The sequence below is a fragment of the Dunckerocampus dactyliophorus genome, chromosome 2 (assembly GCF_027744805.1).
Source record: "Dunckerocampus dactyliophorus isolate RoL2022-P2 chromosome 2, RoL_Ddac_1.1, whole genome shotgun sequence".
In the NCBI taxonomy this organism is placed as follows: domain Eukaryota; kingdom Metazoa; phylum Chordata; class Actinopteri; order Syngnathiformes; family Syngnathidae; genus Dunckerocampus; species Dunckerocampus dactyliophorus.
The window spans coordinates 6,004,657-6,029,385 of record NC_072820.1 but is presented as its reverse complement, the minus strand read 5'-3'; the positions used below and the strand labels follow the sequence as shown (position 1 = coordinate 6,029,385).

Sequence of the window (24,729 nt, the reverse complement as noted above, 5' to 3'; positions counted from 1 at the left end):
TTTTTTACATTTCATATACTGTATATGTTTACAATTTGTATTTATTTTTATACATTTGATTTAAAAAAAAATATGATTTATATTATTTTTATTTGGTTTTTAATGTTTTTTTTTTTTTTACTTTCTTGAGAAAAACTTGCCCACGGAAAATATGAAGCGTTTGGAAGTGAAAACCATTAGTAGTGTAGTGGTTCACATAGCTGGCTTTTGTGCAGCTCTTGTGGGATCATGGTCTTGTCAACTAGTTTGCTGGGATAGGTTCCGATCCCTTCTCTTACCCCAAACCATACCTGTCAACTCTCTCATTTTTACCGAGAAACTACCGTATTTGGCCCTTTTCTGGCGTCTGACCCGTTTTTAATAGTTTTCCGTATTTTTACGTGTTTTAATTTTCATGACAAGAAAAAATCGTCTTCAGTACCGCTAGGGTACACGTGAGCAACATCGGCGTAACACATCACATCCTGTAAAACAACACCGTTGTACCACCAACGCCACCCTTCCCCATGTTGCGTTGCCCCGAGGAAGGAGTTTACTGGTGGAAATTCTTGTGGAAGATCACAATTCCCTAATTTTCCCTTATTCTTCTGGAAAATGTCCCTGTTTGGAAGTCCAAAGTCATGACCCCATTCATTTCCTTGTTGTGCAGCACTGAGGAGTATGTGGTTTGTATAACTGCCTCACACCAAGGGTTTGACTACACATACTACTGTTTACTCACAGTCAAAAAAACATACATGTCTGAGACTCTAAATTGTCTGTTGGTGTGAATGTGTGTGTGAATGTCTCTCCCCAAGTCAGCTGGGATACGCTCCAGCCCTGCAAGGCCAGAGGTCACTGAAGTCAGATCTCGGCCCCTGAAAGAGCCTCCTAAAAAGTGGGCCACTGTACAAGCAGCCTCTCTGTGATCAGGCCCCTTGGCTGAAGTCAGGGTTGTAACTGTGTTTACTGTGTACACAGTCAGGGCCTCATGCAACCCTGTTCCTATACAAGTAGTTAACAATTAACAGTGTCATCACCCTTTGTGGATGACCACAACATACTCTCCGCATCACTCATCAGAGTTGTGTTTGTTTGCATTTGTGTGTGTGTGAGACGGCTGAGTGAAAGTTTAAGCGGGTGGGGTTGCACAAAAGCCTAGACAGAGGCCAACATTTCATTGCTGAGCACCAAAGCTTTGGCTCTTCTTTGAAATTGAGGCCATTTGAGATCATTTGTGCTTTCTCCTTTCAGTGTGTCAATGATGCTTCATGTTTTAGCAATGGTGGAAAGTTCAATGGAAGAAAATCACATCCTCATACTCCTGATGATGCTGATTTTATGGGCATCAATTACAGTCCTGGCCAAAAATATTGGCATGCCTAAGACGCCAATTCATCACAGACTTGATTTGACAAATTTCTGAATTTTGTAACATTGCTACAGATATGTGTCAATTCCACGACAGGAGATGTTACACATATCGGTATCAGTTGATATCGGAATCGGAAATTGAGAGTTGGACAATATCGGCATATCGGATATCGGCAAAAAAGCCAGTAATATTGGACATCCTTAATACTGTATATACAGTCATGGACTCTCTCTTCAGTTTATTGATCCATTTTAATGCCTGGTACAACTAAAGGTACATTTATGATGATGATGAATGTCTTTGCTATGATGAACAAATATAGCTGGTTAGAGTTTAATTTAAGAGCTGATATCGAGCAACTTCCATGGTTTTCTTAATAATAACCAAAATCACTTAAGTTCTTACATGAATAGCTATTGCATTGTACTGCCAAAAAATGTAACTCTTATGAGCTATTTTTGTTGTCATTGTTATATTTGTCCAAACAAAGGTACCTTTAGTTGTATCAGGCATTAAAATGAAGAAGAAACAATGGTGGTCTAATAATTTTTTCCATGACTGTGTGTGTATATATATATATTAGTGATAATGTGTAATATTTCAACTTTATGCTACTAAAATAACCTCATAATAATATAATATTATGAGTTTATTCTAGAGTTCTAGAGTTTATTCTTGTTAGAATATAACTTTTTTTTCTCAATAGTTTGACTTCATTCTTGTAAAATTATAGCTGTTTTTTTTTTCAATTTCTGCTGGGTTTTTCCCCCAACTATTTGAACTTTCTTCTTGTGCATCTTCTCGTAATATTATGACTTTATTCCCATATTTTGACTTTATTCTCATAATTTTATAATTTTACCCCAACTTCATAAATAATTAATATATTTAAAATAAAATAACTAAAATTAAAATTTTCCTTATAGTATTACCACATGATCCTTTTTCTTGTTATATCAATTTTTAAATATTTTGACTTAATTCTTGCAAAATTACTGCAGAGTTTTGCTATAGTTTTCTTGTTCAATTATAATTTTAGAATCTGCCGCTGGCCAATAAAAAAACAGCCACGGGCCGCACTTTGGACACCCCTGCTTTTACTCATATGAACATATGAAAATATTGTCACTGGATTGGCTATAGCTTATAATGATGAAATCTATGCTTAGTATAATGTCCATGCAAACATGTAAACATTATTATAGTACAACCATCATACTCTGTTCTAGTACATATAAACGGTATATTTCTTTCAAAGCTGCTTTTCCCGACAGGAGGAGGTCTGTGTGCAGGAATTGATCAGATCTTAGTCAATCATTGACATGCTTGTGGCCGTGTATAAAGCCCATGACTTTCCCCCTGTGGCTCTCCATCCTGTCAAAGAGGAGGGAGACAGCTGTCAGCAGTAGGAGAGGCAGAACAACATGAAAACAATTCTGATCTCCTTACTCGTCCTTACTGGTGCTTGTCTCCCTGTCCTTTGTGGCAGAGAGGAGCAGCCCACCCTCCAACCCGAGGCTCCTGCCGAAACCCGCTCACACGTTGCAGCCCTGGATGATGTGCGTCTCCTCGCGAACGGCCTCCTTCAGCTGGGGCAGAGCCTGCGGAAGTTTGTGCACAAGACAAAAGGGCAGATCAATGACATCTTCCAAAAACTTAATATTTTTGACCGGTCCTTCTCCCAGCTGTCTGTGCTGGCCAGTGAAATCAAGGAGGAGGAAGAGGAGCTCAAGAAGACTGCTGTGGTGCTGAAGGCCAACAATGAAGAGATTAAAGGCCTGTCTGTCAAGATCAGCTCCAAAGTGGACACCATCATGCTGGAGAAGAGCCACCTGCAAAGCAAGGTGGACCGCCTGGAGGAGAAGCTGAGAAGTCTGTCTCAGGGCATGTTTACCAGCGACCAAGTAGGAGAGATCAACGGCCTTAGGGTGAGTCACCCTACTGGCTCCACCTCGCACACCCTTCTCTGCAGGGGGGTTAACCTACAACGCCTGACATAATTTACTCCATATGACTGCAGTCTATTTATACTATTTATCATTCTTAAATCATAATGATTAAAAAGCAGTTAACAGGTTATTTTCTATGTCTTTTGCCAGGAAGTGATTACCAGCCAGGAGCAAAGCATCACAGAGCTTCTGAACGCTGTCAGGGAGCAAAGTGATCAACTCAACTACCAGAGGATAAAGATCAAGAATCTGGAGGAAAAGGTAAGGAAATGTCAAATGATTTCTTAGGGTATATTCCAGGAGTGATGTCTCTTTTGGAGAAAAGCTTTATCGTGAGAACAGAGCAGCCAGAAACCAATCAGATTGTGACCTCTGGCATCGATACTGTGATGATAATACAGTAATATGGAAGTGGCAGTGTGAGAGGCATTATTGGAAGTGCACATTAAGTGCTTTAGGCATACCTTGGAATCCAACCTATCCTGGTGTTCACAGCATCAGCGTCAGCGAGTGACGTGTGGCTTTTTTCTCCTTCGGAGTTTAACAGATGTCCAAACAGAAGCGGTAGCAATATTACATTTGATCAATTTTACTTAAGATTTGACCAGATCAACCCACATAGATGTTTGGACTTGTCTACATTTTTAATCACCGAGCAGTTCTATTGGCACTCATTGCATTTGGCTGAGCATTAACTTTCAAGCACCGCTGATCATCTGCTTCATAACACACCTCATACATAGAATAAATCTCTGTTGACAATTTATCAAAATTTATCAAATAAAGGTATGCATTTAAGTGTTTCTAGCATCATGCATTTATTCAGTAATCAAATACAATCCATCAACAAAAATGTATTCACTGAGCAGGCGAACTGGAGTGAGCTCCACCTCCGTAATGCCGTGCAATGCACATCTGAAAGTTGTAAAAATCCCTCCACAATGCAACCCAGCCCATGACCAACATTGCCAAGAAGGCAGAGCTTGGACACAGTCGCCTTCCAGGAAAAAGATGCATGTGGGTCCAAAGTGTGGTGCAGGGGCCATCTGCGGAACGTGGCTCATTGCAGAAATAAAATAACAAAAACCCAGCAGTAGTGGACAAATAGAGCAAAAAGGCATAATGTGACTAGAGAACGTTAAAATGTTGATAATAATAACTAGGGGTGTCACAAGATCTTACAAGATTAAAATGTGACAAGATTTTTCGTCCAGAAAAAAAATGGAAGTGGAAACGGCGGTTCAGCTGAACTAATGTTCTGCACCACAGAGCCGCGTTTGTCAAAATTGTCCCCCGGCCGTGGCCACCCCATAGCTCCACCACTGCGGAGTCAGTTCACAGGTTCCACTCGGCCGCAAACTGAATCCAGCACCAACACCACAAGTTCACTAGAGTGTAAAAGGGGTATCAAATGCTTTGCCCAGATCAAATGTATTATGGGAAAACTTTTTAAAAAATGTTTGTTTTAAACTCCTATTGGTACATGTTTGTATATGTATTATGTATACCTTTTGAGTGTTGAGTTTAGCATTCTTTGTAAGATGTTCAGACTGTTATATTGAGTAATGACCTCCTGCAATTTCCAATTAATTGAAAAGCTCGTTGTGAGTTGTTTTGTAGCTCATGATTGACTCCTTTCAAATACTGTATAATGTATTTACCAGTGGGTGTATCCATACCATCTAATTTATGTCCCAAACACTGTACCCTTTCAGCTTATAGCCAGTTCTTTAGCTCAGGAGACAATTGAAAGGATGCCTGAATCCTTCATCAGTGAAGCGCCAACACTCAGCCCTTATCTGGCCTCCAGCAAGAAAAATGCAGTCATGGGTAATTGCTGTTAATATCAGCCATAATCATTCTGGTGTTTAATAAGCAATGATTGCAGTTGTGGTATGGGCTGTATTAAGTCTTGTTTTCGTTCATCAAAGATCTCCCATCAGACTGCAGTGAACTGTTCAACAGAGGTGAGAAACTGAGTGGAGTGTACGCCATCAGGCCGAATGGATCCGAGCCCTTCATGGCATTTTGTGACATGAGTGCAGGTAGATTATTTAATGTCACTTCTGTCTTTAAATAGTCCTTGCACATAAGGGAACACTGGAACCTCCAAAGTTGAACAACATTTCACCAATGAAGAAAAAATATGCCTTAAAAGTCAAACAAATTTGAACAGTTCAAACCACTGGAATTTTTGACATGGTTTTTGAATGGTCAGAAAATCTTGTGAAACTTTAGCTAAAAAATTTTGCACGGTACCAGGAAAGTGTCATGATAACCGAGAACTGGAAATGGAGTTTTGTGAGGTACAGTGGCTCTCCGGACATTCGCAATACAGAATTCACGATCCTGCAAATTTGCAGAAATAAAATAAACAACAACCCAGCAAAAGCGTAAAAAATTTAGCAGAAAAGCATAATGTTACTAGAAAAAGTTAAAACGTTGAAGATTTGTCTTTAAATACAGTATATGTATAATGTTGTTTAGTTTTGTTTTATATATATATATATATATATTTACATTTTTTTAGAATTTTTTTTTAAATAAAAAAAAAACTATCAGAGGACAGCTGGATATTTTTGAGTGTCAATTTGCGGGACAATAAACATTTCAAAACACACCTGCATTGTTTTGTGATTCGGTTAAATAAAAAAAGTTTGTTTCCTTGTTATTTTTTCATTGTACTTTTCTTAAAGTACTCTCGTCTCGTTCTCGTGGACCCAATCTCATGCATTGTCTTGTCTCGTGAGTTGGATGTCTTGTGACATCCCTTGTATCAATTACTCTCCATTCACTGGTGGTTTCCAGGAATGTAACCCCCACTAAAAGCGAGGATCTACTGTATAGGAAAGCTTCTGGCTGCTCAGTACAATGTGCTGTGTAGGTCTGGACCCCAGATGTAGAGGCATGAGGCCAAAAAACAGTTTTAGTCAGTACAACAAAGCCAGCAAAGGAGGAAGCAGCAGGCACTGACTGAGCTTTGTCTTGAGCTGGCAAAAGACACCATTAAAGCTTACGGTTATAAACCCAATAAAAGCAGAAGGCCAGGCTGGAGGGTGGGGAAAGAATTGGGCATACTGCTAGAGGACGTGACAGCCATTAAATGACCAAAAAGTAGAAGTCTAAGCGAGCGCATCCTCCGAGCATAGAAGAAAGAACCGGCGTCTCCCAGCTACGTCCAATCAGTATCAGCCACTGATCAGTATCGACCGAAGTTCGGTAAAAAAATGGTGTGATCGGCATATGCCGATAAATGCCTTTCAACGTTGATCACACAAGCCGATCACCTGTGGCTAGCACTACTGCAGTCCACAGGGACCCTTTTGTACAGTGTAGTGTCTTGTACTTGTCTTGGGCAGCGTTGTTCCTTCAAAACAAAAGCAATCACGTCTGCCGTGTGGAACCTAACTGCTAACAAACACATCTTCTATCTTGCGGGGGTAAAAAGCTTTAATACGGCATTTGATGAACAACACTTGACAGTGTATGGTGAGTTTTGGAGGCTCACGGCAGCTCATGTCAAAAGGCAGCTAATGCACGCGCCCGTATGTGTGTGACAGTCAGATGGCTAAGCTAATAACCCGAAAAATAATTGAATTCATCGGACAAAAGCAGCCTTTCTCAGCGGTGGAAGACCAAAGTTTCCTGAAAGAGACATTTCGCGAGTTGTCTTCAAAAAGTAAGTGAAATATGTTTTTGTCTCAATTAAGGTGATTTTATGGTTCCTTTTTTCATATCATATAGCCAGTAGCAGGGGTGCAGCCAGGAATTCTGTGTCCCATGAAGAAAATCACGTTGCCCCCCCATTATTAATTAATTACAAAATATATTAGCAATTACCTATTTTTTTGGGCCCTGTGGCAGTCAAGAGACCTTGGAATTATCCTGACTTTTCCCCTTTATACGGCACCCCTGCCCAATAGCACTCATCATAAACAAATTGAAAAATATACAATTAATCCATGTGATTGCTATCGGTATCGGCCGATTTCAGTCCTGGATGATCGGTATCAGAATCGGCAGCATAAAACCCTGATCGGAGCATCCCTAAGTAATGCCTTTAAAATGCCACTAGGCGCAAACATCTGCCTGTTCCTTCCCGATTACGTCTTACAGTATCTCATCTTATTTGACAGTGGTTAAGCCTATGGGAACATTTGTTTTGGCGAGTGAACTGTGTTCACGGAACGGGTTGTTTTGGACTTTGGAGGTTCCACGTTCACTTCAGGAGAAATCACAGGCAGAGCTCTGCAGATAATTTCATCTGTTTCTACTCACGTAGATCACGGAGCAACAGTCATCCAGCGAAGGAAGGATGGTTCTGTGAACTTTGATCAAACCTGGGAAAAATATGAAAATGGATTTGGAGATTTTCACGGTATGTCAAAGCAAGCAACTTTGATTTTTAAAGATGTTCAAAACTACGGAATTCAAACTATCCAAATGATATTGTAGGAATTGAATGCCAAAATATTTGAGATGGCTGTGGTGAAAGTTTCTTACTGAATCTGCGACAGCCGCACAGCCGTCTGCAGCTGCTTTGTTCGCTATAATTATGTGGTTGTAATTTGGAACAATTCAAGCTGTCCTCTTCATGTTCCTTTCTGTGCTTCTCATTTGTGGTAAACCATGCCGTCTTCAGGGGAGTTTTGGCTGGGTCTCAACAAGATTGGTTCTCTAGCTGCTCAGGGCAACGCTGTCCTTCACATCCAGCTGGAAGACTGGAAACAGAACAAACGCTTTATTGAATACAGGTTTGACCTTGGCGGTGCAGAGAGCAACTACACCCTTCACCTCAAGCTGCTGTCAGGGGATCTGACCGACCCCATGAGGAACCACACAGGCATGATGTTCTCCACTAAGGACAGGGACAATGACAAGAACCAGGACTCCAACTGTGCCCACAACTACACAGGTATTGAAGATGAGACATCTTGTCCTTAAAAATCAAGACTTTACGTATTTGTATTGCTTCTTCAGGTGGTTGGTGGTTCAACAGTTGTGGAGACAACAACTTGAATGGAAGGTACTTCTTCATGAGACCTAAGGGGCGTTCGGGTTCGGACCGCCGACGAGGGATCCTTTTAAAGCCGGGACGTAAAGCTTATTCGCTCAAGTTCACACAGATTTCTGTCCATCCCGTCAGCACCACCTCCACCACATCCTCTGACCTTGGTGGCTTTCTTGCAAACAACACATTCTCCAGTGAAGAGTCAGCTGCAAGCACAGTGTATAGCGGCCCCTAAAGGGGAGCTTCGGAAGTGCTCCGTTTGGGCAGTCATGGCTTCAGTAGGCCTTGGGCACAGTTTGGGACTCATAACTGTCAACATTTGGGTTTGAAAATAAGGGAAAGTGAGGAAAAATAAGGGAAATTCTGGTCTTTCCACCAGTGGGATGCTGGTGTAAAGACCCGACTGACTACTGTGGCACCACCGTGTTATTTTAATAGCGTCCTTTTTTTTTTTTTTTTTTTTACCAGCTACAGCCAGAGTGGCAACAGCTGTCCTGGCAAACCGTGCACCCCCATCGAATTGGGCTACCTAGCCCCTAGTGTGCATGCGTATAACAAAGAAACCTGTAAGAGTTCTTATTGTCCATCCCTTTTGAAGGAGTCAAATCAATTATAAATGTCATCGTTTAACGGGTTATAGTGTAAAACACGTCTATTTACACTACATGTTGTACATTAAATGACAAAATATAGTAACATGGAATTATTTAGTGTAATGATTCTACTCACGTGAATGGTTGTGATAGTCATGCGAACATGTTGAAAATCTACATATAAAGCGTTATCTCCTTATACATTAGTTAGCATAGCCAAGTGATATCCACACTAAAACCCACATTATTGCTACGGGGCAAACAACTGGACAGGGGCGCACGTCGGCTCGTATGGGGAAAATACGGGAAACTATTAAAACGAGCGGTCGCTCGGAAAGAAGGGCAAATTATGGGAGTTTCCCGGGGAAAACGGGAGGGTTTACAGGCAAGTGTTAAATCATTGTTGGTTAAAGTCAATCACACAGGACGTTAGCTAAGACCAACAGTGAAGATGATGAAAATGTCATGTAAAATCACAATTATACTGCAATCGTATAAGCTGTTGTGGTCCTCATACTGCGGCACAACATAGTCATTTACTACCTGAGGTCAGTGGTCATAGGGGAGAATTCAAAACATGCAGCTATGCAAAAGCAGTTTTTCTACTGGGTCACATTGACTCTCACTATGCAACAGACAAACAAGATATGTCTACCCAACAACAGACTTAGCTTTTTTGTTTGCGAATGCTTTGTAGATACAGTGGTGTGAAAAAGTCTTTGCCCGCTTACTGTTTTTTTTTATTTTTGCGTGTTTTCCACACTTAAATGTTTCAGATCATCAAACAAATTTAAATATTAGTCAATGACAACACAACTGAACACAAAATGCAGTTTTTAAATGAAACTTTTTATTATTAAGGGTGAAAAGAATTCTAACCTACATGGCCTTGTGTGAAAAAGTGATTGCTGCCCCGAAAGGAAGTATTTGAGATCTATCAGTCTGGAAAAGGTTCTAAAGCCATTTCTAAGGCTTTGGGACTCCAGCGAACCACAGTGAAAGCCATTATCCACAAATGGAAAAACATGGAACAGTGGTGAACCTTCCCAGGAGTGGCCGACCAAACAAAATTACCCCAAGAGCGCAGCGACGACTCATCCAAGAGGTCACAAAAGACCCCACAACAACATCCAAAGAACTGCGGACCTCACTTGCCTCAGTTAAGGTCAGTGTTCATGACTCCACCATAAGAAAGACAGCCTGCATGGCAGTTCCAAGACGAAAACCACTGCTCAACAAAACATTGAACACTGAACAATAAGGCGTGTCTCATCTTGATGATCCCCAAGACCTTTGGGAAAATACTGTGATCTGATGAGACAAAACTTTTTGGAAGGTGTGTGTCCTATTACAGCTGACCTAAAAATAGCACTGCATTTCAGAAAAAGAACACCATTCCAACAGTAAAACATGGTGGTGGTAGTGTGATGGTCTGGGGCTGTTTTGCTGCTTCAGGACCTGGAAGACTTGCCGTGATAAATGGAACCATGAATTCTGCTGTCTACGACAAAAATCCTGAAAGAGAATGTCTGGCCATCTGTTTGTGACCGCAAGCTGAAACCAACTTGGGTTCTACAGCAGTACAATGATCCAAAACACACCAGCAAGTCCACCTCTGAATAGTTGAAGAAAAACAAAATGAAGACTTTGGAGAGGCCTAGTCAAAGTCCTGACCTGAATCCTATTTAGATGCTGTGGCATGACCTTAAAAAGGCGCTTCATGCTGGAAAACCCTCCAATGTGGCTGAATGACAACAATTCTGCAAAGATGAGTTGGCCAAAATCCTCCACAGACAGCAAACACTTGATTGCAGTTGTTGCTTCTAAGGGTGGCCCAACCAGTTATTAGGTTTAGGGTTTGCTCAGTTCTTCACACATATAGGTTTTTCTCTCCCTTAATAATAACAAGTTTCATTTAAAAACTGCATTAGGTGTTCAGTTGTGTTGTCATTGACTAATATTTAAATGTGTCTGATGATCTGAAACATTGAAGTGTGACAAATATGCTAAAAAAAAAAATAAAAATCAGGAAGGGGGAAAACACTTTTTAACACCACTGTATGTACTTTTTTCGACCAATTGAATAGTCATTGCTGCAACTCTGCACAACCTCCACTACCAGTCTAAAGTTTAGACACACTTCCTCATGCTATTGAATGAGGACATGGTTCATGGTTCATGGTTTTAATTCATCTTGAACATGCATATAAGTCCAAACAGTAGCACATCACATAATACAGTTCACAGTTTTGCATGTCCAAACTTTGGACTGGTGATGTAAATGCATCATACTATGGTTTCAAAGAAGAATATTTTGGTAGGTTAAAAAAAAAACAATTGGAACATCTTCTAAATATCAGACTGGTCCGTGCTTTATGAAAGCTTTAATATGCTGTATATTTTTTAACTAGAAAAAATAGCATAAAAATCCTGTTTGCGACCTTCTAAATGCAGTTTTTAACATTTTTTTAGCCCTCTGGACATGAAATAACACCCTATAGTCACTTTTACACTCGTATTACCAAATATAGTAGACATAATAGGAGTAAATAAGCTATTTAACACATAAATAAGACTCGTGCTCATGTGTGCTTCTACTGTATAAATGTGTTCCTTTCGGGAGCTGAGTGATAGGACAGGAAGTGACATCAAGGGTTCAGAGTTTATTTTCAGCTTGACGTTGGTTACGGCTGCAACAGTAGCCTGTGTTTTTATTTGGGATTTTTGTGCCTGTTGTGAAATAATTCCAACCTGCAATTAAAGCCTGTTGTTCTGGCGCTTGTGTGTCTGACCGATCATTACAGTAACATTACTGACACCTAGTGACCAGTGTAGAATATTACATATCAACATCTTTGAATGTGTCTTTAGAATGCCTTGTATTTGCATTTTAATTCATTTACCCATTTTTATGCTTGAAAACGCTTCATTTAGGCCCAAAATATGTACATTTGCTTAAATGTGCATATGTTTTGACTAATAATAAGTTGTATTCTACAGCAAAACAGTATGATCTATAAGTTAATGTATTTATTTTTGAAAAACCGTGATAAGAGCAAAAAAACGTAAATTCATCACCCAAAGTATAATCATAATCTTCCTTTTATCTTTTTCAATGGAGAGATCAGATCTTGCAGTGGTCAGATAGGTGGTCATTTCTTTAGTTAGTGCTTCAAGCAGATCATTTCAATAATTTACTGTTTGAAAGGTTTGTGAAATTGTTTCATTCGAAAAGTTGCCATAAACAGTGCTTTTGTAACTTTTGAGTTGTAGGTACGATTTATAAACTCTAGAGGGCGGTGCAGCGCTTTCTCATTGCACTTTTCCATTCCATGCTTTCATGTTCTCCATGCACCAGCGCTTGCAACTGTACAACTATACTGTATACATTGTAAAAGCTATTCATTTCTGTTGCGACCTTGTCTTATTTCTTCCCTTTATGTTTACGCCTTGCTGCAGCCCAGGGAAGTTGACGACCTCAACACCACAGTGCACACACTCAGACACACCCAAACACAACTTTATGACTTGGCTGGCAGGCTTGACAGTGATCTCGCTGCACATGTGTGAAGGAGCGTCTTCAGTTTCTCCCTCTGCGTCTGCACACACACACACACACACACACACACGAGTTTGAAAGGTTATTTTGGGTCCTGTGTAGACCACTGTCACCCTGTGCACCCTGCAGGGAAAATAATAGGAGGAGTCAAGCAAGCTTTCACCCGGCAGTTCCGTCTCTGTGATACTATCCCTGCAAACAACAGCTTTCCTCTGCGTTACCTGCTTCTTCATTAGGTCAAATTCCCCCAAAAATATAAAAGATGGACAGTCCTTTGCGGGTTTTGACTGTCCCTACATCCCCTTACCCTGATCAGAGACCCGGTACCAACGGCCTGAGGAGAAAAGTCCATGTCTTCCAGTCCAGGAGGAACTATCTGCACAACTTTATCCAGAGTATCTTCTCCTCCATTGACCTCCGTGACCGCCAGGGATCCACAGTGGTGGTTGGGGGAGATGGACGCTTCTTTAACCAAACAGCTATTGAGGTCGTTGTGCAGATGGCAGCTGCCAATGGGGTCAGTGATCCCGTGTGTGTTAATTTACTTAATTTGTGTGTGCATGGTGCAACTGTGTGTGTGTGTGTGTGTGTGTGTGCGTATGTGTAGATGTATGTCAGTGTCACCTGCCCCGGCGTCCACCCTTTATCATCCATATATTGTGTTTGTTTTCAAACACTCTTCAACGGAACATTTTTCCATTTTAGATTATACAGTATAAAGAAGAATGATGACAAACAGCTATGTATATTATGTGACTGTCCTTATAAATAACTAATCTGATTACATTATTTTGTGTAACTGTAACTATTAACATACTATATTATATTATATATAGTAATGCTAATGCATATTCTGTTAATAGTCTATGATAATATACAGTGTTGGGCACATTACTTACTTACTAAAAAAGTAATTAGTTATAGGTAATAGTTCTTTTACAAAAGTAATTAAATCAGTAATGGAATTACTCCTTCATAGATACAATTAGCTACCAGGGGATGTCATTGATTTTTGGAAAAACCTTCAAATATGCAAAAGAATTCAGAATCATTTTTGTAGTGTGGGAGATGCTTTGTGAGATTAGGGATGAGGGCTGAGGGCTGAGGGCTGAGCTCATGACAGTTCTCTACCAAAACACCAGGGGACACTTTTTTTTCTAGAGAAGGAGCAACCACAGCTCTTGTTGACTTGCTATTTAGATTCCTGTGTAGCTAGTAGTGACCAATGGCGACTGAGGTGACATCCAGATTGTTGATATAGCTATCGGTGCATGGTAAAGTGCCACATTTGACAAAATAGTAACTAATTACATTCCTCGTTACTGGAAAATATTTTAATTTTAATGCCATGACTTCCAACACTCATAATATATAAAGTATGTACAGTAATCCCTTGTTTATCGCAGTTAATTGGTTCCAGAGCGGACGACCACAAACCTTCTAAGTATGGTTTATTAGAGGCCTCCAGACATTAAATAACACCCCTATAGTCACCTTTACACTCATATTACCCGATATAGTAGATATAAGAAGAAAAAATAAGGCATTCATGAGACAGACAGTAATATAGACTCACATTTAGAATTGGGAGAGTTCCTTGTTAGTTTTTTACTTCCGGTTTCTGAACAGTACGTCCTGTGGTCGTGATTATCTCATCAATGGAACATTACTGACACCGAATGACCAGTGTAGAATTCTACATGTCATCACAACGTCCTTGAACGCGTCATGTGAATGCCTTATGTTTGTATTGGCCATTTTTATACTTGAAAAAGCTTAATTTAGGCCAAAAAAACAGAAATTTTCCAAAATATGCATATTTTTGACTAATAATAGGCCATAGTCAACCACAAAACAGCAGATTTATTAATATATTACAGAAAAACGTGGGCGAGTGAAGCAGTAAAATTCAAAGCGCAAAGTGACAAGGGATTACTGCACAATATAAATATCCTATGTCTGTATATTATATACAGTAGATACACACACACACTCAAAGAAATGTGTGTGTGCGTTAGTTTATAATAATGAATGTAATTCAATGATGTTTATCAAATGTCAGAAATTCTGTTGTTAAGCATGTTCTTACATTGAAAACATGCATAAATATAATAAATAATATATTAACATGTAAAATGAAGAATTAATGTAGTAGTTGTGGTAGTAGTAGTGGTCATAATTACTTTTTTTAAAGTCTGAATTAAAACAATGTTGGCTGCCCCCTCCTCCACCTTACTCCACTCAGCAATGAAAAAAAACGTATATAAATATAAAAATTACAGTACAGGGACGCCAAAGAACTTTTTACAGTGGCACAGCCCACCTAAAATCTACATAGCGATGCCAGTGAGTTGCAGTAAAGCACTCTCGATGGTTAGCATGTTTCAATGACATCAAATCCGAGCTTCCCTTCTTGCGGGTAGCGGAATTTACAAGCGGGAAATACACTCTCACATGATACAAGCCGTTTTTAATGCAGCTCAACTTACATTTATTAGCTGAAATTTGATTCCTTGGCATATCAAATCTGACATTAAGTGGTGTCCCTGCTCTGCAAAGTCAAACTCATGCGAACTCATACACACACACACACGTACCTATGTCCTCAGGTGGGCCGTCTCATCGTTGGACACCATGGGTTGATGTCCACGCCGGCCAGCTCCTGTGTGATCAGGAAATCCAAAGCAATTGGTGGCATCATTCTCACTGCCAGTCGTCACCCTGCAGGGCCTGATGGAGACTTTGGCATGAAGTTTAACTCTGCAAATGGAGGTATGGTCGTTGGAGTGGCGGAAATATGCAGCAGCATCAGCCAAGAGAAGTAATGTAGCACAGAAGAATTCAGAGAGGCTCTTAGCCAGGATGCACAAGGCAGCATTCAGATAAAGATGGAGATTTGAGATGAAGGAAACCTTAGTAACACATTAAAGACAAAAATGCCCACCATATTCATCCTTGTAATGAATACCCAGACCTGTGATTGCATATCAAATATAACACTAGAGTCATGCTGCCTCGTCCAGGACCAGCCAACGATGCTGTCACAAACAAGATCTACCAGATCAGCAGAACCATCGAAGAATTTGCCATCTGCCCAGGACTCAGACTGGATCTAACAACTCTGGGTAAACAGACATTTGATCTGGAGAACAAGTTCAAACCTTTCACAGGTAAAAAATATATTAAACAAAATAAAACGCAGTTTGGTAACATCACCAAAAGATCTCTTGTGTGGTATTTTTCAGTGGAAATTGTGGACTCTGTTGAGTCCTATGCCAACCTGATGAGGAACATCTTTGACTTTGCTGCCCTTAAAGAGCTATTGTCAGGCGAGAATCACATTAAGATAAGACTGGATGCCATGCATGGAGGTGAGAGGCTCAACTAAGCAAAGTTTGCTGTCATTCTATCTTCTATCTATCTATCTAAATATTATTTACTATTATTGTCTTTCCATGACCGCGTTACACTTTTGGTACAACAGTGGAACCCGCCTAAACCGACATCGAACAAGTCATCATATGCCAGTCCACTAGGGATGTGCGAGTCGTAAATGCGTCGTTCAAAACTTTGAGGTTTTTGGACTTTTTCACTGAAGCCTGAAACAGCTACTGCTATTGGCCTCAAGAGAGTACTCTTTCTCTTGAGTCTTGACCTGAAGAGTTGTGAAATGCGCCTGCTCAGTGGCTGCTTGGTTTCCTGAATGTAAAAATCGGTGCATTCCTCACTGCATTGGACAGCATATGCCACATTGTTCTTCTGGGTATGGGTGTCCTGTCTTTTGGGGTGTACCAACCTCTGTCTGTGTTACCAACTTTGAAGTGTACTGGTATGTAATCCTTCTGAGTTTCTCAGATAGACCTGAGAAATATGGGATGACAATGTTATTGCGTCTGCTACTCTTTTCTTCCTCATCCACCTTGCTTTTGTTCTTTCTGGAACGAGATGGTAAACATTTTACAAACAACCAGCTGGGGTCACCACAGTAGGGTTTTGAGTAGGGTACAGTTACAAACTATTCAAGGTGTCCCAAGCATTGAAACTGAACCACCCTACAAATTCTCACTGTCACTATGCAACTTGAAACTACACAGGAGAGGAATTCATAGCATGTACTGTTATTCATTTATCATATCCAAATCACACACAACTTATGAAACCCTTCTGTTTTCTCAGTCAACCGTCATCATTTGGACTCTTATTACATTTCCGCAAGCTGATATTTAAGAATTCCCACAGTGAAACCACATGGATGCAACACCTTCAGTCACAGGTCCATTTGTGTCTTCATACCATCTGTTTCTGCTGTCTAGTACTAGGCCCTTATGTGAAGAGAATAATGTGTGAGGAGCTGGGCTGTCCTTCCAATTCTGCCATTAACTGCGTCCCAATGGAGGACTTTGGAGGTCAACACCCCGATCCGAACCTCATCTACGCTACAGATCTGGTTGACAGCATGAGGGATGCAGAGTATGACTTTGGTGCAGCTTTTGATGGAGATGGGGTAAGTACCATTTAACTGAGTCTGTGACTAAAACCAACCTGAGCTGGCACCCTTGACTCATCCCTTCTGGCCGCACGTTTGGTTCTCTAGGATCGTAACATGATCCTCGGGAAGCATGGTGTCTTGGTCACCCCGTCTGACTCTGTGGCCGTGATTGCTGACAACATCTTCTGCATCCCGTACTTTCAGCACAGCGGGGTGAGGGGCTTCGCTCGCAGCATGCCCACAAGTGCAGCCTTAGACAGGTACAACTTTGGCCCGGCTGGTATAGATTATGGTGGAGCCCCTGAAGTCACACCATTCGGAATTCACATCAAATTTTCAGGAGAAATAGGCCTCTAAAGTTCACACCGCCGTCATTCATGACATCACGTGACACATCATGTTTGTCCAGCAATAAACTGTATGTGTCAAAAGTGTCTGTCTACCTATGTCTTTTATACTGTTTTGTTTATTATGAAGAAAAAATTAGAATGTTAAAATAAATAATAATTAACTTACTTAAAAATCTCTGTTCTGTTAATAAATGTTTAATGATGGCGGTAGTTTGAACGTGCAAATTAATTCTTCCAGTGTTTCCTATGGCAGGGGTGTCCAAACTGCGGCCTGTGGTTGTTTTTTTTATTGGCTCGCAGCACATTCTACACATGTAATTTAACAAGAAAACTAAAAAAAACAACAAAACCAAAAATGGAAAAATCGGCAGTAATTTTATAAGAATATAGTCAATTAAGAGAAAATTTTAATCAACGAGAAAAAAATGAGAGTATAATGTTGTAACATTATGATGAAAATAACGTGATTTTAGTAGCATAAAGTTGAAATATTGATGAAAGACGTTGTAATGTGATGAAAAACAAACAAAATAGCATATGAAGTTTTAAGGAAAATGCTTAATGATGCGAGAATAAAGTCAAAACATTAAAGGAATAAAGTCAGAATCACGAGAAGAAAATGTACAAGAAGAAAGTTTAAATAATTGTAAAAATAAAAAAACAGCAAAAATGAAAAAAAACCCAGCTGTGATTTAATGACAATAAAGTCAATATATAAAGACAAAAAAGTTTGATTCTAACAAAAAAAGTCGCAATTTTACAAGAATAAGCTCATAATATTATGACGAAAGATAATGTAAAGATAATGGAGGTGAAATATTAAAGAAAAAATATATTTTTTTAAAGGTCGGAATATTATGAGAAACAAACAAAACAAAATAAAGTTGTAAATGAAAATGGGAAAATGTTATAATATGGGAATAAAGTCATGATATTACGAGAAGAACATTTACAAGAAGAAACTTTAAATATTTGGAAAATTTTAAAAAAAATTAAAAAACAGCAAAAATGGAAAAAATGAGCACAGGGCAAAGTTCATACTAAAAATAGGCTTTTTCACCTATATCGCAAAGCTGACTTTTCTTTGTGTGAACTCTATAAAACTTCTTAGCATATCTGCATGTGTTGCTTTACAAAATGCCAAAGTGGCCCTTGCATCCTTTCATTTTTCAGTAGGTGGCCCTCCCTGGGAAAAGTTTGGACCCCCCCCCATCCTATGTGAAAGATTGTTTCAAAATCCAAACAAATTGAAGACCAGCATCTTAAATGTTAGCACTAAGAGGTTCCACTGTATGTAAAAATGAATGTACTTGTCTACCACACTTAGCTCTTTAGAGTAGACAACCTTAAAATGTCTTCACTGATGTACAGTATATTGCATTTGCACTGCACTTATATTTACAGATGCATGTTTTGTTGGTTTGCTTCACTTATTAGTGTGTGCTTCTATTTTTGTATTTCTCACAGAGTAGCCAAGGCAACCAAAATAGAGCTATATGAAACTCCCACTGGGTGGAAGTTCTTTGGAAACCTAATGGATGCGGGTCGGCTCTCTTTGTGTGGAGAGGAAAGCTTTGGAACAAGTATGCTATCGACTTAATTATTAAAGGGATAGTTCGGATTTTTTTACATGAAGTTGTCTGACATCCCCATCAGCATTGTAGTTTATTAACAGCCACTTACCCCCACTTGGTCTCCTAAGTCCAGTTCTGGTCAGATTTCTGTGATGAAGTCGTGTATTCTCTGTTAGGTGCAGACCATCTTCGTGAGAAGGATGGGCTTTGGGCTGTGCTGGCATGGCTGTCCATCATGGCCACCAGGAGGCAAAGCGTGGAGGATATACTTAAGGACCACTGGATCAAATATGGGAGAAACTATTTCACCAGGTAAAGAAATACTGGCTCAAAGTACCTCACTGGCACTAATATGCAAAGACAACTTCTTTTGTCAGACATTAAATTAACTAAAAGTGAGAAATCATTTACTTAGGTGCTACATAAGTCATGGCAAACAGTTAGAGTAGTCAATAACTAGTGAGCATGACTGCCATCTTGTGGAAATGAAGTTGATTATTTAAATACTGCAATTAAATGTGTTTTGGAAAATCTCATGCCATTGACATTAACACAAGAAAAAAACACAAGACTATAAAAAATGAATGGCTGCAATTACCCAGTTGGGTCCTTGGATCTCGGCGCTCCAACTTTACCATGTGACTGAAATGTTTTCTTGTCCAGATATGACTATGCGAACATAGACATTGATACAGCCTGTGAAATGATGGAGGATCTGGAGCTCCTGATTGCAGACAAGTCCTTTGTGAAGCAGCGATTTGCAGTGGAAGACAAAATTTACCAAGTGGAAAAAGCAGACAATTTTGAATACACAGACCCAGTTGACAGCACTATCTCCCGGAACCAGGTACTGTACATCCCAAATACACTTACTGGTATACAGTGGATTATTGCACATTTACGATTTAGCAATCACTGAACAGCACCCCCAAAAACAGAGTGCTATAAGGATACTTACGTGCAAATCCAAATTGACAGCGTTGACATTGACAGCAGGGAGGGAATCTCTGGCCACCTCACGATTCGATACGATTACGATTCAGAGGCCTGCGATGCGATGACAAAACGATTATCGATGCATCTCGATGCATTTTTTTTTGTCAATAGTTTGTCAATTTGTTTTATGCGTCATTTTTTCTATATATAAATATCTTTTTACTCACCGTGTGCTACTGAAACAAAGCATATTTGCAATGATCCACAATTAAAATAAACATGAACAGATGAATTTACTTCCATTATATTAATAATTGGAAGGTTACACGTACCAACGTACTCCCCATTGTATAGAACCAGCAGGAAAAGTAAATTGCGCCAGTAGCAGCATGTATAAAATTAACCCAAATTTCAGCATATTCTGAATAAGCAACATAAATAAATCAGCCATTATTCACAAATAAATAATAAAGACTTCTGAATTCAAACAAAAATCCTGAGCATAGAATATCTGACAAAAATATTTTTGCTGTATAGCAAAGTCAAAAACAGCTTTCATGCAAAATATAGATTACTGTACCAGCAGCTCTGATACAAAAATAATGGCTTCCCTTATTCCCAAATAATAGAAAAAATACAATGAATAGACCACAATCAACATGCCTTTGCAACATTGTTGAACAGCCCAGCCATATTTACACCCGTGTGGCTCTCATTCATTCCTCTCATTTGTGGCACAGGAGACGCTAGCTTCCAGTCATCAGCAATGAAGTGAACTATTATTGTGACATAACAGCGCCTTTTCCGAGTTGGGTGGAAAATTAGTTATCACCTGCTCGATGGTTTTCTAGTCGGCAGCAACTTCAGTTGGCTTCATTGATATTGTTTTGTCGTCAAGCGTTGATATTTCGCACTTTCAGTACTCCTTGAATGCACTATAGTTGTGTGCTGTTACTCACTACAATGTGACTCAGAATCAATCAGTTTATGGATGGATGAAAACCTGTGTTTAATAAGTATGTGAGACATATTTAGAGCTTAAACATGGATTGTGTTGCGAGTGAACAATGGCAATTGAAGTGAGAAGGGGAGGGTTCTAGAGCTGAATTGAATCTAATAATTATGTAAGCCAGCCCTGCATTCTGCCACCATTCTCTGGTGGTTCTGGGCATAGCCCCTGAAAAAAGCGGAGATCTGCTGTACTGTGTATTCTATCAAGTGAGCATAGATGCTATTATTCAAAGATTGTATTTTATTCAGGAACACATGGCTGAAAGTCCACATTTCCTCTGTAGGGTCTGCGGATTATTTTCTCTGATGGTTCTCGAATCATCTACAGACTGAGCGGAACATGTAGTGATGGGGCTACAGTTCGGATCTACCTTGACAGCTACGAGAAAGAACACATTTTTCAAGATGCACAGGTACGATGGTACGACGGAGTATTACAACCACATTGCAAAAAAACTAAATCGGAGATTTCGAGAACAAAGTCGTAAATTTACGAGAATAAAGTCCTCAATTTACAACTTTATTCTCAAAATCTCAGATTATTTTAATACTCCTATTATTATTATAACAGCCGTTGCCTGAAACATTTATGAAAAGGGGGGATTTATATGACCTTTGGCCCTGGGCAAAGGTAATATTATGACTTTTTTTCTCGTAAATTTACAACTTTATTCTCAAAATCTCCGATTTTTTTTCCAGTGTGGGCCATTCCGTCATAAGATTGGTTATCAAGACAAAATTATACAAAATTTTTCAAATAATAAAGATATACTTTCACCAAAAGGTCAGGTCTGATTATATCCGTATAATTACAAAGAAATGCATCAGTGGCCACTGTATTTCGCATGTCTGCTTCATTCTACTACTTTACAATATCATAGCAAAAATACAAAAAAAAAAATTTCTAATCTGAGCATGTGACGATTTTTTGGCCATGTGATGTGACTCATGACATGTTTGATTCTAATGACTGTTCACGGTCGATTGATTTTCTCTTGTTTTTGTGGAACAGGTGGTGCTGGCACCGTTGGCGACAATTGCAGTCAAGATTTCCCAACTCCATCACAGGACCGGTCGAAACGGCCCATCTGTTATCACATGACCTAACCCGTCAGCTCCCCCACAATATTGTAAAATGCAATTTCATATCCGGATGTGGCAACAAACAAGCAGTAGGTAGAGCTTTGAGCGACAATATAAGAATTTCAACTGCCGGATGAGTCATTTCTTCCTTTCCTTTGTCATCTTTCTGTGACAACATCAACATTTTCCTCAGACACCTCATGCACACTTCCAGCCGTCACATTACCATGCGATCATCCATAATGCTGCATTGTGGAAAATTAAAACTCATCAGTGAATGACAACGTGAAATTAGCGGTTGCTGAAGGATAAAAAAACACTTTCTCTCATATTAGGAGAAAGTTTCTAGTTTCCACTCTGATGTTGGCATCCCTCCATCTAAATGGCTTAAATTTCAGCTTCACTTTTTTTGTCCACTCATGATGGCTATGGTTATAAGTTTGAAATTGAAGGGTAAAGTTGAACAATCATGATAAAACAGCATCAGTCCGAAAGTCTATTTGCTTAACAATGACGTCTGTTATAAGTCGAACATTTTGGAACTATGGGAGTATATGCCGAAAATGGCTCAACCGAACCAGGCTTTGTGCTCAAGACGCAACTTGACAAAACCAAACATCCATCAGATTTTATTCATCCCGCGACGGTGGTTATCAACTTACTTTGTCAACTCCGGTTTTCGGCTTTGTGCAAATTGGAGCAACTTTTTTAAAAATCTTTGCAGTGTGTCTTCTTGATGTATCTCATTGTGACCACCAGAAGGCAGTGTTGACGTGACTACTCACGCAAGGCGTCTGCTCATGTTAGCCTAATTATTAATATTTCATATTGCATTTTATTCCTGGTACTCGTGTGAGTATATATAGCGTATTCCCTCGTCTGAAAATCTATCTCGCTTATAGATGGATATCATCATCATTTTTTCTTTTTTTTTTCCTCCATGTCCCCTCGGGAACCTTGTAAGTTCTCAATAAATGGTGACGCCATCTCTGAAATAGTTAAACAGTGAAACAGTGGCACTTGCATAGCTGATTTTACCATGAAAGCCTGTTATGAGTTTAGCCTAAGTTACCATGGTGATAGAGGTGCTTTAAAAGAGGGCTACCTTCGCTGAACACGCAAGTCCGGCTTGTTTCAACTCAACACAGCTCGCTAACCCACTAAACTCGATTCGCCGCATAGCCCCATTGTCTTACTGTTATGCGCAACAAGTGGGCTGCATGTGGATGTTTGGGTGTGTTTCCTGTGATTTCTAAGTGGTGGTGGCAACTTGTGCCCCAGGAGTTACGTGATGCACCTGAATGTACCATTCTTAGAAACACGCAGTAGCAGTAGAAACTAGCAGTATGCTAGTTTTTATCCTGTTTGTTGAGTAAGTTTTTATTGAATCAGTATCAGACCGCAATCTTTCCATGGTGTCCCAACTCTAAAAAAACACTACCCCCTTCTTAATAGTATCCGAAATACAAAAATAAATGCAACCAACAATAAAGCTTCATTTTCGGGTGAATCCCTACTCAGTGACAGGTTTTCACCGCTGCGCCGTGTGGGGATTAATTGGAACACCAATATAAATGAAATCTTAAAGATGAACCACTCTTAATGCACAAAATAATCATCAAACTTACTTATTTGTTGCTATGATTCACACAGAGCACCTTCACGCTGTCTCCTTTCTGCTCTGGTCCGCCGTGAGGCGTTCAGTTACACTCGTAATTATGAGCGCTAGGCGCTAATTATTTTTCATGTTCATTCACGTACCCCACTTTGGGAACTTAGGGTCTAGAAAGTATTTTTAATGGAACTCGGTACCTGCATGGTGTCCATGAGCAACAGCATCAGCTTGCAAACATCTGGTCTTCAGCTCTGTGATCACGAATGCACTTTGAAGTGCTTTTCTCCACGCTTCATCGCCATAGCAACAAATAGGAGGGAGCGCGCCAAACATAAAAGGTGGTCGTGACACGCAGTCAGAATGATAATTTCAAATGTGACATTCAGGACTCAGTGATGTAGAAACAGGATATAGACTATCTTTGCAATGTGTGGCATCCTTTTACATTCCATACACCTAGAGCTTCATTTTTAATCCTTTAATCAGGTGAAATGAGAAGTGCAATAGAATGTCTTGTATGGAAATACTACAATTACTTATTTGATTCTAATTACAAACTGAGTTGTTCGATTCAAAACAGGTCATGTTAATTGTATGTACATGTTGACAACTGTTAAAGGATATTTTAAGTATCAGTGAAAGTGTAGTCAGAAAACTGTTTCCCATACATTCATTTGTGGTGCCCAGCCGTGAATACATTTGGACTGCCACAAATACATTTGGCATTATGTGTCTGTGTAGCATGTTACAACTCCGTACAGTAGATGGCATTGTAACTCTGCTTCTTCATGAGCACCTGGTCTGCCGGAGAATAAGAAGACGAAGCAGGAGGGATCAGTTAGAGACTAGCAACCTTCTCCGGTCTTGTTGGACACTTGAGGAGACTCTAACATGAAAGAATGTGATATTAGATGTACAATGACGTGTACATTATCTTCAAAATAAACGCATACATAGCCCAGGAAACATCAGGAATGTTGTTTTACACGCCTATAGTGGATTTTATACAGAACTTTTTAAAAGGTACCCAAAACGCTTCAGAAGCGTGAAGTGACCCCAATATTCATTCACTCCCCAGTCACACACTGGTGGTGCCCGGGGTAGACGGAAACGTACCAGCCAATTTTACAGCTTCTCTGACCACTACCAAACATTAATTCACATTCATACATCAGTGTGGGCACCACTGGACACAAGGTGGATGA

General features: G+C 39.7%; 2 protein-coding genes and 1 long non-coding RNA gene across 4 annotated transcripts; 2 read left to right on the top strand and 1 right to left on the bottom strand.

Moving 5' to 3' along the window:
* The first annotated feature begins 2,735 nt into the window (after positions 1–2,735).
* Positions 2,736–11,684, top strand: LOC129177489 (angiopoietin-related protein 3-like). The gene is made up of 7 exons (XM_054768692.1): positions 2,736–3,282; positions 3,454–3,564; positions 5,019–5,133; positions 5,235–5,348; positions 7,586–7,681; positions 7,946–8,218; positions 8,284–11,684. Exons 1-7 carry the CDS (start codon positions 2,779–2,781, stop codon positions 8,547–8,549), a joined length of 1,479 nt encoding a protein of 492 aa, XP_054624667.1. The 5' UTR covers positions 2,736–2,778; the 3' UTR covers positions 8,550–11,684.
* Positions 11,685–11,843: 159 nt separating this feature from the next.
* LOC129177488 (phosphoglucomutase-1-like) lies at positions 11,844–22,000 on the top strand. Of its 2 annotated transcripts, none has more exons than XM_054768690.1 (11): positions 11,844–12,983; positions 15,076–15,238; positions 15,490–15,636; positions 15,712–15,837; positions 16,780–16,970; positions 17,061–17,215; positions 18,773–18,888; positions 19,056–19,191; positions 19,543–19,726; positions 21,111–21,239; positions 21,839–22,000. In XM_054768690.1, exons 1-11 carry the CDS (start codon positions 12,729–12,731, stop codon positions 21,926–21,928), a joined length of 1,692 nt encoding a protein of 563 aa, XP_054624665.1. In that variant the 5' UTR covers positions 11,844–12,728; the 3' UTR covers positions 21,929–22,000. The 2 variants fall into 2 exon arrangements, with proteins under 2 accessions (XP_054624665.1, XP_054624666.1); XM_054768691.1 differs by having other exon boundaries at positions 11,844–13,029; positions 15,026–15,238.
* Positions 18,995–23,584, bottom strand: LOC129177490 (uncharacterized). Its single transcript, XR_008569631.1, has 3 exons — positions 23,538–23,584; positions 19,478–19,926; positions 18,995–19,158 (listed from the first exon to the last, which is right to left on the bottom strand). It is a non-coding gene; the product is annotated as an uncharacterized LOC129177490 (long non-coding RNA).
* Between the last annotated feature and the right edge of the window lie 1,145 nt (positions 23,585–24,729).